The sequence below is a fragment of the Calonectris borealis genome, chromosome 2 (genome assembly GCF_964195595.1).
Source record: "Calonectris borealis chromosome 2, bCalBor7.hap1.2, whole genome shotgun sequence".
NCBI classification, from domain to species: domain Eukaryota; kingdom Metazoa; phylum Chordata; class Aves; order Procellariiformes; family Procellariidae; genus Calonectris; species Calonectris borealis.
Genome location: NC_134313.1, coordinates 101,274,837 through 101,290,726, shown reverse-complemented (window position 1 = coordinate 101,290,726; position 15,890 = coordinate 101,274,837). Strand labels below are relative to the sequence as shown.

The 15,890-nt window shown below is 42.2% G+C and overlaps 1 protein-coding gene and 1 long non-coding RNA gene across 3 annotated transcripts in view; one reads left to right on the top strand and one right to left on the bottom strand.

Moving 5' to 3' along the window:
- The window catches only part of RANBP9 (RAN binding protein 9), a 42,005-nt gene extending 29,290 nt beyond the window's left edge, over positions 1 to 12,715 (bottom strand). The window contains exons 1-2 of the mRNA XM_075142792.1: positions 12,143 to 12,715; positions 3,465 to 3,576 (exon numbers count right to left, since the gene is read on the bottom strand). Coding sequence (XP_074998893.1) covers positions 3,465 to 3,576; positions 12,143 to 12,599 — 569 coding nt within the window. The 5' untranslated portion in view covers positions 12,600 to 12,715. The remainder of the gene's footprint in view (positions 1 to 3,464; positions 3,577 to 12,142) is intronic.
- Positions 12,716 to 13,099: 384 nt separating this feature from the next.
- The window catches only part of LOC142079130 (uncharacterized), a 13,098-nt gene continuing 10,307 nt past the window's right edge, over positions 13,100 to 15,890 (top strand). Inside the window, exons 1-2 of one of the 2 annotated variants that reach the window (XR_012672517.1) lie at positions 13,100 to 13,180; positions 15,371 to 15,656. This is a non-coding gene — a long non-coding RNA (uncharacterized LOC142079130). Of the gene's footprint in view, positions 13,181 to 15,370; positions 15,797 to 15,890 lie in introns of both variants that reach the window. The other variant, XR_012672516.1, reaches the window with a different exon arrangement.

Below are 15,890 nucleotides of genomic sequence, written 5' to 3'. Positions count from 1 at the left end.
GTATCATGCAAGTATCTTTAGTTGTCTAAAAGAAGGAAACATTAACTGGTATCTGAAATAAAATACTAACTGTGGGGCTGTAAGGTAGATGCATTACTGCTTTACACAAAGCGAGAGGACCTAAATATGTAGAAGACTAGCACAACTGAACTCAGTAAAAAGCAGCACAAGAAAACTGAAATCAAGATTTGAGAGAGACCGGAAAAAGTCTCATTTAGATATACTTACCTAGATAAGAGAATGGCCACCATGGTGGTCATTTTTGGAAAGTGAGGGGACAGTATAGCATTACAACAGATTTAGAGACTAAGGCTTACATCTCCAAATCACAAGAACAGGTCCATAGGACTTAGCACACTCTTGTTCATTCCCATCCTAGACCACTAATGTAGTTTGCTTTAGTTAAGCTCTTATTCTAGAAATTTAGATCAAACTAAAAATAGAGTTGTATGCAAAAGGCACACCATGCCTATCTCACTCCCTTGAGTATTGTATTAAGAAATTACAGAACAAAAACGACGTACATTACTTCTGGTTCTCTGATAGATCAATTTACAAATGAGGGCTGCATTAAGAGCTTACAAAGGTTTAATTTAAAGCTAAAACTATGTTTAGTTTCCCAACTACATCAGAATTTTTGACAGTACTTGCTGCAATACTTTGTGTTAACTGACACACATATTTATTTATTTTTAAATTAACCGGAGATTTCCATAGAGATGCAGATGTAATTTCTTGCAGTTAATACTCTCCTTCCTACCATGTTTTCTAATCATCACCTTGGTACTGTTCCCCATACATACACCCATTACTCATCTACTGTTATCATCTCCAATCACTCACATCACTGTCCACAATGTTCCACATGAAGCCAAACAAAACAAAGCAAAAGAGAGTATAAAAGGAGAATGTAAATAAATAGAGGTCCTCAGACTGCAAAAGGAGACACGAAATTAAGGAAGAAAACTGAAGAAATAAACAACAACAGAAAATATTTACAGAGCAACATGACAGCCAGTTAGCACTTTTAACAAGAATTTTAAAATATTTAAGATAATTATTTCACATATCTGTACTGTAGCAGTACATAAAAGATCTTAGGACTCTTCATGCCAAACACTGTACAAATACTAAGACAGTTTTTGTTTTAATGATATTTCAACCTTATTACTTTTATTAACCTTAATTCTCACTTCCCTTTTTCTCATCTGTTACCATCAGTTGCTGCATGGCCCTATCAGCCCTCATTGAGGTATCAAAAAGCAACTTCACTCTTCATCTGCTCTGCAACACCAACCTCTATACCCATTTCTTACTTCCTAGTAAGCCTGCTTTCATGCTTTCTTCAACGTGTCCATAATGCCTAGAAGTAGATCATCATGAATATCTGCAAAATTAACATATTATGCACCTTCAAATTCCTACTCAAGACTGTTACCCCCCAAATACGTAGATAATTTAATGACCTAGGTCATTAGTGTGACAAAACCAATGCTGTTCTTGCACACAGACAGCTACGACAAGCCATACTGGAAGTCATGCCACATCCATGCCTACTAAAAAGAGCTGTGCGCCTTCAGAGGAGGAGAATAGTCTTTGTGGTCACCCAGCAACTTTGAGATACACAAGCTCATATTCCAGAAGCAGTGCCATCAAGTGCTACAGTTGCACAACAAATAAATCTCCAAGGTTTTTAGTAAAGTTTTTTGATTATTTGAGGCAAGTAATGCTAAGTAGAGCACACAAGCAAGAATGCTGTTAGGCTTGCCCATATAACATAGTACGTGGACTAAATACTGTTAAGCTGAGTTTATTTAAAAAAAAGTAACCATTTAAATGACAAAACCTTGAAACACTTTACTCAAAGGTGTTTTTTACTTTTGCCCTGAGTGGCCTACTGAATTAGAAATTAGAAGGAGGTCTAAGGGAAAGTGTTAGAGGAGCTGTGTAAAATGACATCCACACACACGGACACTTTTTGAAATCCATCACTTCAAAAAAGCTGGCTTCCAAACTAAGCAGGCAGAAATACATTTCAGAAAGAGGCATGTGCTTCAGCAGCAAATCAAAATCAGAATCTCTCGTCAACCGATGGCAGCAGGGCAATTTTTTAAAAATGTTTAAGGAGTAAAAAACCCACAAAAGGTGTTCCTAAAATTGATAGCAAAATGTTACTTGAAACACTAATTTCTATCATCTCGATTTAAAAATAATTAGGTCTTAAAAATAATTAGTGTGACAAAAGCAACTACAGACATAAATTTTTCATAGCACAGAAACCTCCCAGGGATAACTTTTGGGAACAGAACCGATAACAAACTCCTAAATGCCCCTACAAGGCAGCAGCAGTACTGAGAGGCTATTCTTTCAGAATATCTCTATACAATACTATAAGCAAAACAAAAAAGTTTGAATACTGTTTCTGACTTACAGAAGGCTTACAGAACACTGGGAAAATGAAAGATAGAAACTACAGCAAGACAGATAAAGAAAAGACAAAAGTACTGAATTTCATCCAAAGAGCTACGACATAGTTTTTTCTCAGAAGATTTATTTTCACAACAGGACATAAGCATCTGCAACATGCTTGTACAGTACCTAGGACAAGGACATTCAATCTTGACTAGAACCTTGAAGTAGAACCACAGTATATACTACAGCATATTGGAAAAAGGCATTGCTTATGTAGTCCTACATAGGCAACATGATCAGTGTCTCAGGATCAAAACACATCCTCTACCAAAAGCAGTGAAAGATGAAAAGGAATTAAAGTGGTCTAGCAAAGATTTCATCAGCACTTCAGGACTTTCCCAGGTGAGACTCTATCTGCCTCAGAAGACTTAAAAGCATGGTATCACCTGTGCTTCAACAGATTCATAATTCAGATGGATTCTGGGAAGCAATAGCTGCACTCACTCATCAGCTCTTGTTCTTTCCATAGGGTGACAAGTTGCCAGCATATCTATTCAGAACACCCCCCTTTATTCTTATTACTGTTCACCAACAGGTAGCCTTAAGAATAACTTTCTGTTTTAAAATTGATACGACATCCATGAAAAGACTGCACTGAGGAGGTAAGCTGGTCTGCTGCACACCCTAAAGACTTCGTAAAAATTACGTGAAAGTCTGTAAAGCCATATAGTCAAAAACCAACACCTTTAAAGGTAAGAGCAGGGTCAAACTATGGTCATTCAAACCCTAACTTCTCTGTCAAGAGAAAATGAGAAGATGCTGTTATGGTATTTATTGTGTACACTGATTTGTGGACAATAAATACCACAATCAACTCCCCTAAAAAAACCAAGTATCAGAGTGCAACTTCTCGTTAATAAGGAATTAAGCTATATAAAAAGTGGTAAAATATGAAAATAGTTTTGATACCTAAGACATCTGTTGACTGAAAGAAAGATGATGCGAGACAGTATTTCAAGTAATAATTAATTAATAATGCACTCAATGCTTACCCATCTCTTCCCTTACTGACAATTTTAACTTCGAAATAGTATATGCCACAGGCTGCAGGTATAGGATGTGTAGCTCGAACAGAAGCAGCATCTTTTGGAGTTTTTCCATGACCTGAAAAACAATTGCATTCAAAACAACAAAAATGTATGTTAGATTGCAGAAGATGACTCAAAGGTATACACACCAACTACTCAGAACAGAAGGCTTACGTAATGAACAAACAATATACAATATTCTAATCAGCCTCATTTTTATGCTAGAATATTTTCTTCCAACATTAAGTTTTCATTGTAGGCACCTGTACTGCAACTAAGCATGCTATTAGAAGTTCTGGATATACTACTCTAAAAGGTTCTACAACTATTTGAAGGGAAGCTAGAAAAAACTTTCACCAGAGTAAGTAACATAATTGACAAAAGCCCACCTGGGTTTGAAAGAACTGTGTGATTTCTCAAGTGCACAGGGATAGACTGAAACATGATATAACAGCATTTAACCTAATGCTTCGTGCTTCTGAATCTTCAAGTTATTTAAGATACTTTAATTCTAATGTCCTTCAGAATAAACATCAGTCATTATATAGAACGTACGACTCATAATTCATTTCCATGTTTTGAATGTTATTTCAGGACAGCATTAAGTGTTACAGCCTGCAACTGAGCTAATGCAGCTCCTATCCCTTTTTTTTTTTTTTAAATAAGGCTCACTATGTATCAGCTCTGTCACAAGAATGCCCAATGCCAGCTCTTGTCTACTCTAGGGATTTTCAACCTAAACCGGAGAGCCACTTGCACTCCACTAAGACTAACTCTCTTGAGTGTGTCACCCTCTTCACAGCCCTTTGCTCCAAAGGCAACCTGGAAGCAGGCTTTTGGCCAGATGACTTGTTTTAGCAGCAACCTGTTCAAGCAAGCTCAATCTCTCCCAAACAGACCAAAATCCCTCAATTATTGTGTGAAAGTCACACACAGCATCACAGGACATAGAGTGAACAAAAAAAAAAAGGGTAAAAAAAAAAGTAAAAAAAAAAGAGAGCGCAAAAGAGCGCGCAAAAGAGCGCGCCAAAAAAAAGAGCAAAACCAAGGTAAAAACCAAGGTAAAAACCAAGGTAAAAACCAAAGGTAAAAAACCAAAGGTAAAAAACCAAAGGTAAAAAACCAAAGGTAAAAAACCAAAGGTAAAAAAAAAAGAGAACGCAAGGTGGCAAGTATATTGGATCCTGCCAAGAGGTATTTCAATAAGATGGCAACCAGGAACAGACTGTCGTTGCCATAAGAATAATTCACGCAGATCCCATGCCCACTCTCCGTGTGGATCTCAGGCATGATGAAGAGAGATGACTGTTTTGAGTGTGTTGTACAAATCACTTGGGCTGCAGCATTCCAGCTGTCATCTCCAGTCCAGACAGGGAGGCCTACTGCACCTGCATAGCAACTGCGGCATCTGCGTATGCCAAAAAAAAAAATACACACTTCTTCCAGTGGCATTAACACTGGAATTATTGCTCAGGCACAGATTAATCATGTCTCATGTGCAGCAAGTCAGGTCATACAGCAAGGAAGAAACTGCAGGAAAGTAACCCATAGCCAGCCAGAAAGATCAGACACAGCTGACCTGCACTACTGAACCTCTGTCCAGAGAGCCCTCTAGTGTAAATGTTGATAAAACAGTAAACGCTTATCTGCCTGTAGAGCTAGCACCAACCATCTCTTACCAAATGGCATATACTCAACCAAGGAGAACTCTCCATTTCCCCACGGCCGCATTTGTATCCAAAACTTTGCTAGCACAGCACGAATTCTTCACTCAGTGAGATTAAGTTTAACCTACACTAGTTCAACTCTGTGTGTTACTGCCTTAAGACAACTATCTTACTTTTCTGGGTGCAAATGCATTGGTCACTTCCATATGTCACTACTAAACATTTTATATAAAGATCCTTTGATCACCTCACAGGTTTTACAATATTAAGCGTATTACCTATCTCTGCATGTTGTTTTCAGAAGTCTCACATGAGGAAAAAACAGTAATTTACTCCTCCATACACCAGACAGCATGCATGTTTTATTGTTCATTACTTTTAAGTTATTTCCTCAGGCTGTGTCAACCAAGGTAATAACCAAATACATAACCTTAGAGCTTCCATAGGTTTGCTTGGTTTTCAAGTGCTGATAGCTCACTATTTAGCTACTATAAATTAGATTATCATTCTAAGTATGCAGAAATACTTCAGCTAAAAGGCACCCAAAACTTTACGGGCAGAACATTAAACTCCTGAGAGATCCCTTAAATTCAGATATCTCTGATTAAATGATGCATTGGGGGGGGGGGGGGGAGCGGAGCGGAGGAGGGAAGGAAAGATACTTTCTTTTTAAATGTCCTTAGGTTTTTTAAAATAGACTGCAAAGAAGTTCCCTTGGTTACTCTATGCACTTGACAATCTGTGTAGTTTCATTCTGAGTCAGCCTCCTTATTTGGGCAAGTCTTCCACATAGAAGACTAAAGTAGTAGGAACTAGCCAAATATTATTGAAAATGTACATCTATTACCCAGCAGACTTTGTTTTGTGAAATCACAATCTAAGTGTTTGGAAACAATACCAGTTTAAGGTATTCTTAGCACCTCTTCCTGAAACTAGTCCCCTTCTCCCACCCCCTCCCCAATCCAGGCAGCTATTTGCAAGGACATACCACAAACCAGATTGATTAGCTGATTGGGTTTTAAGAAACCTACCAGATTTTTTTAAGCAGCAGATGAGTTCCCTGATCCAGTTCACAACACAGCCACACACAGCTGTCACATTGCAAATAAGAGGTTGACACAGGGGCAGAAGTAACAGGATACCTTACCAGCATTGCCAAACATTTCATGTGGTGAAGCAACGTGCTTGGGGAAGTCAGTGCCCAAAACTACTTTCATCGCATTAAAACAGAAGACACCCTAAATTTAGAACTGCTGTCCTTTTAATATAATCTCCTATGAATCCCATTTTACTACTGCTTTTATTTTAGTTACATACAGTTATTATTTCTAACAGCAAATTCAACAGCATCCGGAAGTTAACTACTTTCAAATATTCCAAATACCTCTACATTGTCTCAACACGCTAGTTGAGACTTTCAGTACCACCAAGCTACATTGAATTACATGAAGAGTCAAGAGATACTAGTTATCAGCCAGCTTTAAAACAAGAAAGAGGCTCTTTACAGAGCAGGTAGTTGAACTGCAAAATTTCTTACCAAAGGATGTTATAGATGCTAGTGTTTAAGTGGACGCCGGGCAACAGAACAGAAATTAACTGAGAAACTGCCTTTAGCTCAGGATGTCCTTCAGCTTAAAATGGCTGGAAACTGAGAGGGTAAAACAAAGATATACCATATATGCCCAACATGTTTTTAGACTTTTCCGTAGGCACTCACTTATGGCCACTGTCACTGATGGGATACCAAGCTGAGTGGCCCATTAGCTTGACATTATATACTGCTGCCACATTCTTTGGTAACCTGAATCCCCACTTCCTTGCTTGTGAATAAAAAGGAACTTTGACACCCAACTCTGAACTTCTGAATTGGAGGTTCCAAACGCCTGAAGTAGATCATATGAACATTGCCCTATGTTCCCTAAAACAGACCTCTTTCATTGTTGCAAGCTATAGTTAAAGTATTTAAAAGAATACTTTTAAAGTATGTATTATTTAACACTAAAAATTAATCATTTTCAGTATTAAAAAGAGAGTTCTGCAAACAGATGCACTAGGGCAGAGAAGGGAAAATAGGTGTACAAAGCTTGAACATTACACTGTAAACCAGATCATAGGTAAGTTCAATTACCAGAATTGTTTTCGATTGGGCTTTCATTAGAAGTGTTTAACAATCATGAGTCAACGATGCTTAAGGAGTAAAGCTTTAGTTTATTCTTTAAGCATTCACACTGATTTTTTTTTACTAAAAGTAGTATCATCAGTCCTTTAGCGAAATTAAATTGAAATTAATCTAAATTTAAATTCCATCTACCTGAAAAAAGCCAATTCAGATAAAACCATATTTGGAGAAGCCATTTCAGCTTTCAAAAATATAATCTTTGAACCTAAATATAAGTATGTAATGCATATGCACCAAATAATCCAAAAGAAGTCTATGGGAGTGTCTACCTAGACAAAAGTAAGTGTGTTTATACAGTTTAAATCCTTAAATGAAGTTTACATAAGCTGAACTGCAGTTATTTCCAACAGGTGGTTCAATGACTTGCTCACACTGCCAAAAATAAAATAATCAAGGCCTAATCTTCTGTTGAATTCATTAGGAAAGTTTCACTGAGACAAGAAAAAAAAGATGTGTGCAAATTACTGATTTTACTTCAACTTTTTCCCCAGTTTAAAAAAGCAGGACAACTCAGAGCTACAAAGGTGTCCAAAACAGGCATACTGTAGTGCACTGAATGCACTTCAAGTATTTTCTGCCAGAAAAATTGACACCATCCTTGTATCACTGAATGACAACAAAGAACTATTAGTATAGAATCCTCTTCTGTTTATTATAGAAATTGGGATGCATAGTTTGCACTGAAAAACCAAAATAGATTTTTTTTTTTTTTTTTAAGTTTGGCACTAGAGACAGTTCAAAGGCAACTGCATTGTAAATAAATGTCTGGCTAAGATTTCCTGGCCTGTGATACATTAGAAAAAGTTCACGCAATGGCAGCTTACTCAAAATTGCATAACTTTCCTCAGCTTTTTTTGGACAATTGTCACAAGGCTAACTTAAGTGAAGTTACTATAGGACTTTCCATGATTTTAGCACTAATGATTTAGTCTGTTTACCTAATTCTGTATGTAGTTTCTTTCATGGTTACAATATGCATTGAGTATGTATTTTTATCTCCTTATACCACATAGCATAGATTATTATCTGCTGGAAACTGAACTTGTCTGTCTAGTGGAACGTTCATATTACATACAGCATTTATAAAATCTCTGTTTTTCAACAAGATCCATGTGTTAATTCTGAATATTTTAGAAATATGTAGGAATATTTTTAAAGATGTCTTACCGTAATAGCTTTGTGCGGTAATTGCTTTACATGTAGCATACAGTTGTCTGAACCCTTATGCTTTCTCTACTACTCACCTACAGCTCAGAGCTATTAATATTACAATTAAGTGAAATCATGTAATTTTTTTTCTGATACTGTTTTTTATGTCTCCCTTACATAGATATACCATGAACAACAATCACTAGAACAGTGTTAGCTTTCTATCAGCTTGCACAGCTAACTGGCAGCAACACAAATGTACGTCTGTCCATCTAAAAAACAGAAATACCCTTGGGGATAGTCTTTAATATATTACAATATCACTGATGCCAACGCATATGTACTTCATACCCAGATTTTGACAAAGCTTTCTGATCAAGAGTCAGAATTTCTAAAAGTATAACAGAATAGCTCACTGCAGAAAGAAATCAGCCTGTTCTGGTAAACGACACAGCAGTCAATGCATCTTCCCTTCAACCACCTCCCCATGTACGTTTTCCTTCTCTTTTTTAAGTAACACTATGATTCTGAGAGATAACACAAAAGAGCATTGACCCTCAGGTTTTGTTGACCCCCAACAAAATTTAAAGAGCTGTTATCCTGATGCTAGACTGTACTCCTTTCTTTAAACCTCCACTGCTTGATCAATGCCTGGTTTTGTGGCAGCTTTGATTTTTAAGCACTCTCTAGGATGCTTGCAAAAAGCTTCAGGTCCAGAAATGCAGTACACAAAGCATCACAGCTGCAATGGGTAGAAAGAGACATGTACTGCAGCTCATGTTTCCATACAAGTTGTGCATTGGTATGCAAGAAAATGAAAGGAATTTTCAAAATTACATAGAGAGGACCATCATTCCTCTCACAAACCAATGAAACAAAAATATCACTGCTCACAATACATCAGCACATTAAAATTATGAAGCTAGTTATATGAAAAAATGACTTTGAAAGCTTCTGTTCTGATTGTTTCCTCCCCCCCACACCATTTTTTTCAGAGGCAAGTATCCGCAACACATCCAGGGTAGAGGGAAAGCACTGATGTTACCACTTTCTGCCTCCTATCAGTCACAGACAGGAGGTAATTACTCCAGAAAAACAGTTCTATAGCCAGAAATCTACGGAGGCAACAGAGGAAGCTTAAGTGTAGAAAGTACCTATACTACAGTAATAGAAAATAGTAAGAATTGCTTTTCATTACTGGCTTCTTTGGACCGATCTGTCTTCTCTCTCTTCCCTGAGTATTTCGGTCAAGAATACAACAGATCTTTATCCATGCTTAATGTGCGATTCAAATTTCCTTTCAACAAAAACGTCTACCGTTCTTCCAGAACTACTTAGATAGCTTCAGAAGCACTGAAAGAGCCAATATTCCACAAGAAGATACTTTGAATGCTTTCTTTTGAAACCTCTATTTGCAACTGATTTGTAGAAACAACATTTCACAGTGCTAAGCACATTCTTACTTGCTATCTTCCCTTATTCTCCTCACTGAACCTCCTCATTTTCTTCCCTTTTATTGTATTCTTAGGGCTGAAGGATCCAGGAGGGAGAAAAGGCAGCAGATGTTTTAGTGGCTTGGGTTTTTTCCCCCAGTTCTGAGGCAGGAATGCCCTGATACCATTCATCGCTTAGCCCAGTTAGCAACTCCAGGTGCCAGGCTGGTAACATATCATAGGGCTGCCCTAATAGCCACCTTCATTAAATTACCAGGAAGAAAAGATGGGCCACTTAAGAGGCCATTCACTTCCATTTGCAGTTAGGAGAAAGAAAAGTGTATACATGTTATATTGGCACCTCTCGTTTTCACAGTCCTCTGGGCTAATCTAGGAACTCTTCAACCTTCATCACTTACTATTGTTTAAGAGCTAGAGTAAAGGTATTTTATTATTATAACCTACTAACTGTGCTTTATGACTTCTGTTAGAGTATCCACAGTATCTCCTATGTTACCTACACTTCAGAAACATGCTGAGCCTCTTGTAATTTCTTTGAGGTAATGAATTTCTTTTTTTAAACACTAAGGCAAAGGAGAGAAGTGAGGAAAAACAGGGATAGCGCAAAGAAAGCTTGAAAATATACTTCTACAATTACACTGACACAGGTTTCATCTCTAAATTCTAGTTCATGAGCAAAAAGAATTGGTCAAAACAAAACTAACCAGCAGAAGGACTTGATCGCCATAAAGCTATGATCATCTTATGAGAAAAAAAACAACCCGCAGCCACTAAGCACCAGAAAATACAAAATGCTTCTAAAAATATAAGGTCATAAAACACTGAACAAAAGCCAGGAAATTCAGAGTTGAGTATTAAAACATGTCCTTAAATCACTCAGTGCCTCCCAGAAACCTGCTCTATATTCGTCAACCTCCTTTATTTTCTTTGTATGGTGTATTAAACTTAGCATTTTTAACAGAGTATTTTGTATGCAATAATAAAGCCTCTCTATTAAAAAAAAAAGTCTCTGAGAGTACATTTAATCCTTTCATGGCAGCCAGATCGTGCCATGTGTTTGTGCTGCCGTTTTCCTCCTCCGATTAAACAGTAACATGTTTATCGAGATTTCACTTGAATTTCTCCACTGTAAACTCTGAGAAAGGGTAATTGCAAGGTTGGTTTTTTCCCCTCCCATTACGTTCATTTGACTACAGACTGACAAAAGATCCAGTTCTTCACAGCCAACTCAGAAGTGGTTTTGAATCCACACCACTTCTACTTTAGGACTTGGGCCTAGAACACCAGATGTGTCTGTGTTTTTTCAGGTCGGAGTGTACACTTATGTTTCCAGGTTTTATGACATCTCATAACAAACAACGCAAGTTTTTCTTCTATTGCCTCTTGCTGATTTATACAAAGGCATACTCTGATTTTTACATTTTCTTTGAAAATCAGTAACTTTAACTATGAAACGTCTAGGCAGAAAGTTATAAAGTCACCTTTATTAATGTAAGACCTATTGTCATTCCTTCCCTCAAATCACTCTGTAGTCTCTACAATAGTTAGGCAAGACTATTACCAGTGACTTTAATTCCATTTTTCACAGTTTAAAAATAAACCGTGTTTTTCTCTGTTCTTTCCCCTCCCGTCATTTCCGTGTTTAATAGCTTAACGCTTGCTGCTCTTAACTCCATTTAACCCTTGCTCTTCTCGAGAGGAAAAAAAAAGCAAGCCACTTCTTTTCTCGCTCATTACCATAAACAGGACACGTCATGCCGATTCTCCTTTATTCTCCTGCCTCAGACCCAAACCTTCTGGTGATACCTGAATCCACGGAGGAAGTCTCAGAGTTTACATAATGCCCACTCCAGAAGCATAAGGAGGCGAGGGCGGCCCCTTGCCCCCCCTCGCCCCCCCGGACCGCGACAGAGACGGGGGGAGGGGAAAGGAGAGAAAATAAAGCTAAAATAAGGAAAAACAAGACCCTGCTCTCCACGCTGCGGGCAATTCAGGGGATCAGAGAACACAGAAGGAGAAGAAAGAGGGACAGGAGCGTGTGTTATTTCCTGTTATTGTTACTCCTGTGCCCACTGCCTGACGGAGGGGTCGGGCCGCTGCTCCCCGGCCCGCAGCCCCCCGGCCCAGGGAGGGCCCCCGCGCTCCGCCGGGGCAGGGGGGGGTCGCGGCGGCCCGGCCCGGGCCGGCCCTCACCTTTGTAGTGCACCCGCAGGTTGTTCTGGGAGAGGCCGATGTAACTGAATTTGTCCTTCGGGCTCCAGGAGCGGGGCAACGGCGTCTCCTGCTCGTCCACGGCCGGGTAGAGCCTCTTCAGCCGCCGCTTCAGTTCCTTCTCCTGCTCGTTCAGGGCCGGGTCGCCGTGCGGGAACGGCGCCGGGGCACTACTGCCGCTGCTGCTGCTGCTGCTCCCCGCCGACAGGCCCAGCGCCGCGCCGGTACCGCCGCCCCCCGTCGCCGCGGGCCCGCTGCCGGCGGCGGCGGGTGGCGGCGGCGCAGCGGTGGCCGGCGGCGGCGGCGGCGGGTGGAGCAGGAGCGCGGCGGCCGGTGCGGGGCCGGGGGCGGCAGAGGGGATCCCCGGCGCCGGCGGGGGTGCGGCGGCCGCCAAGGGGAGTTGCGGCGGCGGCGGCGGCGGCTGCTGTTGCCCGGACATCCCGGCTCCGGCCTCCTCCTCCGCCGCCACCTCCCGCGATCGCGACTGTCACCGGACGGGCCCGGGGCGGAGCGACGGGCAGGCCCGGGCGCTGCGGAGCGAGGCGGCCGCCGGCGGCTCTGGCCGGCGGGTCACCCCCAACCGGAGCGTCTCGGAAGGGGGCGGGGTGGGGGGGGGGGCGATGACGACGGCGGCGGCCCGCGGGGCTACCCGATGGGAGCGGGGTGCGGCGGAGCCGGGCCGGGCCGGGCCGGGCCGAGGGAGCGAGTGAGGCGGGGAGAGCAGCGGCGCCGGGCGGAAGCGAGGCGGGCGGAGAGCGCGCGCCAGGCGCCGCGGCAGGGCTGGCTCCCCGCCTCCCGGCTGGCGCGCGCGCGCGCGCGCTCTGTCCAGCCCCGGCGCGAGGCGCCGCCGTGCGTCCCCGAGTCAGCTGAGCCCGGGTCCCTGCCCCTCCCGCCCCCTCCTCCCGCGCTCGCGACGGCGCGAGGGCGGGGAGAGGAGGCGGAGCCTCCGCCCGTCGGCGGGCGCGAGGCTGGGCGGTTGGGCGGGGGGCGCCCGCCGAGGCGCGAGGGCGGTGGCGGCGGGTAGGTGGTGAAGCGCTGAGGGAACGGGGAGGGGGGGGTTGGAGGGGCGTCGCGGCGGCGGTGGCAGCAGTAGCAGCAGCTTGTGTCGCCATCGGTGGAGAAAATAGATGGCGACAGGCTGGTCTCGCGCCTGGGGTGGCTGGGAAGGTGCCTCCTGTCAGGCCCGGCCCGTCTCTGCTGCCCGCCCTCGCGTCCGGCCCTGCGGGCCGCGCTAGGGCACGGGGGCAAGGGGAAGTGCCAGCGGGAGCAGGGCGGCCCACAGGAGGCGGGAAAGCTTGTGAATGTCTCGGCTGATGAGGACAGCAGGAGCAGACAGTTTTCCTGGGGGGTTTGTTCGGGGGTTTTTTTCCTCCTTTGTTTTGTGCTTTGAGGGATATTTTTGCCTATACTTAATGTCATTGATTAGTAAGCGATTGCCTGCACTGATATTTTCACATGGCAGCAGTGAAACATCTACAGGCAGGCAAGCATGACTTCGAAAACATTGGAAGAAGGAAGGGGATTTTACAGTTAGGTCCAGAGCCTGAAACGTTGGGCGCTTCACAAACCATTTCCAGCTGCCAGCATGCTGGAGAACAGGTACAGAAGCAGGAAATAGAGGAGGTTAGTGATGCTTCACCTGTGTGAAATGGCTGGTGACGTAATGCAGGTGTGACGCTCACAAAGGCTTGTAAGCAGCTACACATTTCTTGCCTGTAGTCACCAAAATATCCTGTCACATGAGACTGCTCCATGATGTCTAGTAGCATCCATGGCTGGAAAAAATGCAATTATCTAAAAATGCCCTATCAAAAGGAGCTGCAAACTATACAAGAGTAGAAATGCCTAGGATGGATGTCAAAACACATGCTGAATTGTGCCCGAGGGTCAATTACCCTGGCACTAGTATGCTATCTCCCATTAGATCTAAGTTTGCTTTCTAATATCTAGAGGTTGTTGTAAACCATGAAGCTTAGTAGTTTAGAGTTAAATTTTAAAAAAATTACGGTATTTGGCTAACATAAACTTTGGGGGCTATATTTGTTATGTTCATAAGTGTAGATGTGTCTTAACTCTTTTTTGAATTTCAAGAAATTTTTTTGCCATAGCTACTTCCTGAGTCGTGGCTCACTTAGCATTTGTGCAAAAATACTTCATGTCACCCATTTTGAGATTGCCACCGTCAACTTCCTGTTTCTTGTACAGTAGGACAGGAGAGCAGGTGTTTCCGAGCTTAATTCTTGACATTATTCCCTACCCTGATTGCTTTTATCCTGTCATGTACCACCTTCCTAGGATAAATAATCCAAATCCATTGGTTTTTATAAACGCCTTTTCTCCCAAAAATGCCTGCAGACAGACTCATCCACACTGCTTTTTCTGAGGCAGGATATACCATAGACTACGCCAGAGGAGAAAATAAATTCCTTTATGTAGAGGCATTCTAATACTCAGTATTAACCAGTACGTTATTTATTCCTCCTGTGTTCTATTAGCTTATTTGTTTTCTGACTACAGCTTTGTGAGGATTAGAGAGAGCACACATATTTACAGAAATGCCCAGTTTCTGCTTTTCAGTTGATGTAAATGAATTGGAACTTGTCAGATTTAGAAGCGGTACTCATGTTCCTTTCTAACATGCATTATTTTGCATTTTCAATATTGAACTTAATTCACCGTTACATGATCCATTCTATTTCTTTAGGACTTCCTCATCATCACAGTCCCCTCTTGTCTTGGTTAACTGAAATAATTGTGACAGCTGCAAATTTTAATATCTCACAATACAGTCCTCTTTCTAGATCAGTGGTAAATACAGCAACAATACGAGACTTGCTACAGAGCCCTGAAGCTGCCGGTCGTTAACCTTCCGCCATCACAGACACTCACTGTTGAATTCTGCTCTTTGTTTTCCATCTCCAGTTTTTGAGCCATGATAGTAATTTTCTCCTCGCCCAGTGATTACTTAGCTGCTTGAGTTGTCTCTGGCTTAAGGATTTAGTCAAAGGCCTTTTGAAACACTGTAAACTGTAAACTAGTCCACCGAAATCTCTTTGGTTTTCAGGTGGGGTTTTTTTGACACTTTCAAAGAATTTCAATAGATAGATCAATCAGAAATTATTTTGCTTTGCCGAAAAGCCTAGTTAGGCCTAACTCCATATGCAGAGATTTTCTTCTGTATGCTTGTTTTTTATTTATGTTTACTTGTAGTGACCGTTTCAACCAAATAAAATGCAATCCAAGCATTCCAGCAAGCGAGGGTATTTTTTTGGCCTCCCGTTGGACATATCAACATGGTGTCAACATGTCGGACATGGGTTTTAATGTGAGTGCAGGTGATCAGTTCCCTCGGTCACTCCAGGACCCAGGTCCTCCAGGCAGACGTGCTGCATGGCCATCAGCTCACTGTCGGTATGCCTGTCGGCTCTCCTCGGGGAACCTAGAGCCAGAGGACAGGGGAGAGCAGCCCCTGACTGACGCCCTCCAGACAGCATCGGTAAGAATAAAGCTCTCCTGATTGCACAAGCACATCCTCTTCTCACAACGGCGCGTTCTGCATGGCCTCGACATTGCTGAGGTTAATTTAACTCCTGGATCCTGTGTGTTGGCTGCTCTCTGTGTTTTCATTAAGAGTGGGTAAGTGGGCTATGGCCATCTGTGCCAGTGATGCCGATAGCATTCTGGCTGTCATCAAGACACAGAGGCAGGATTCTCCTTATGAGTCTATTTC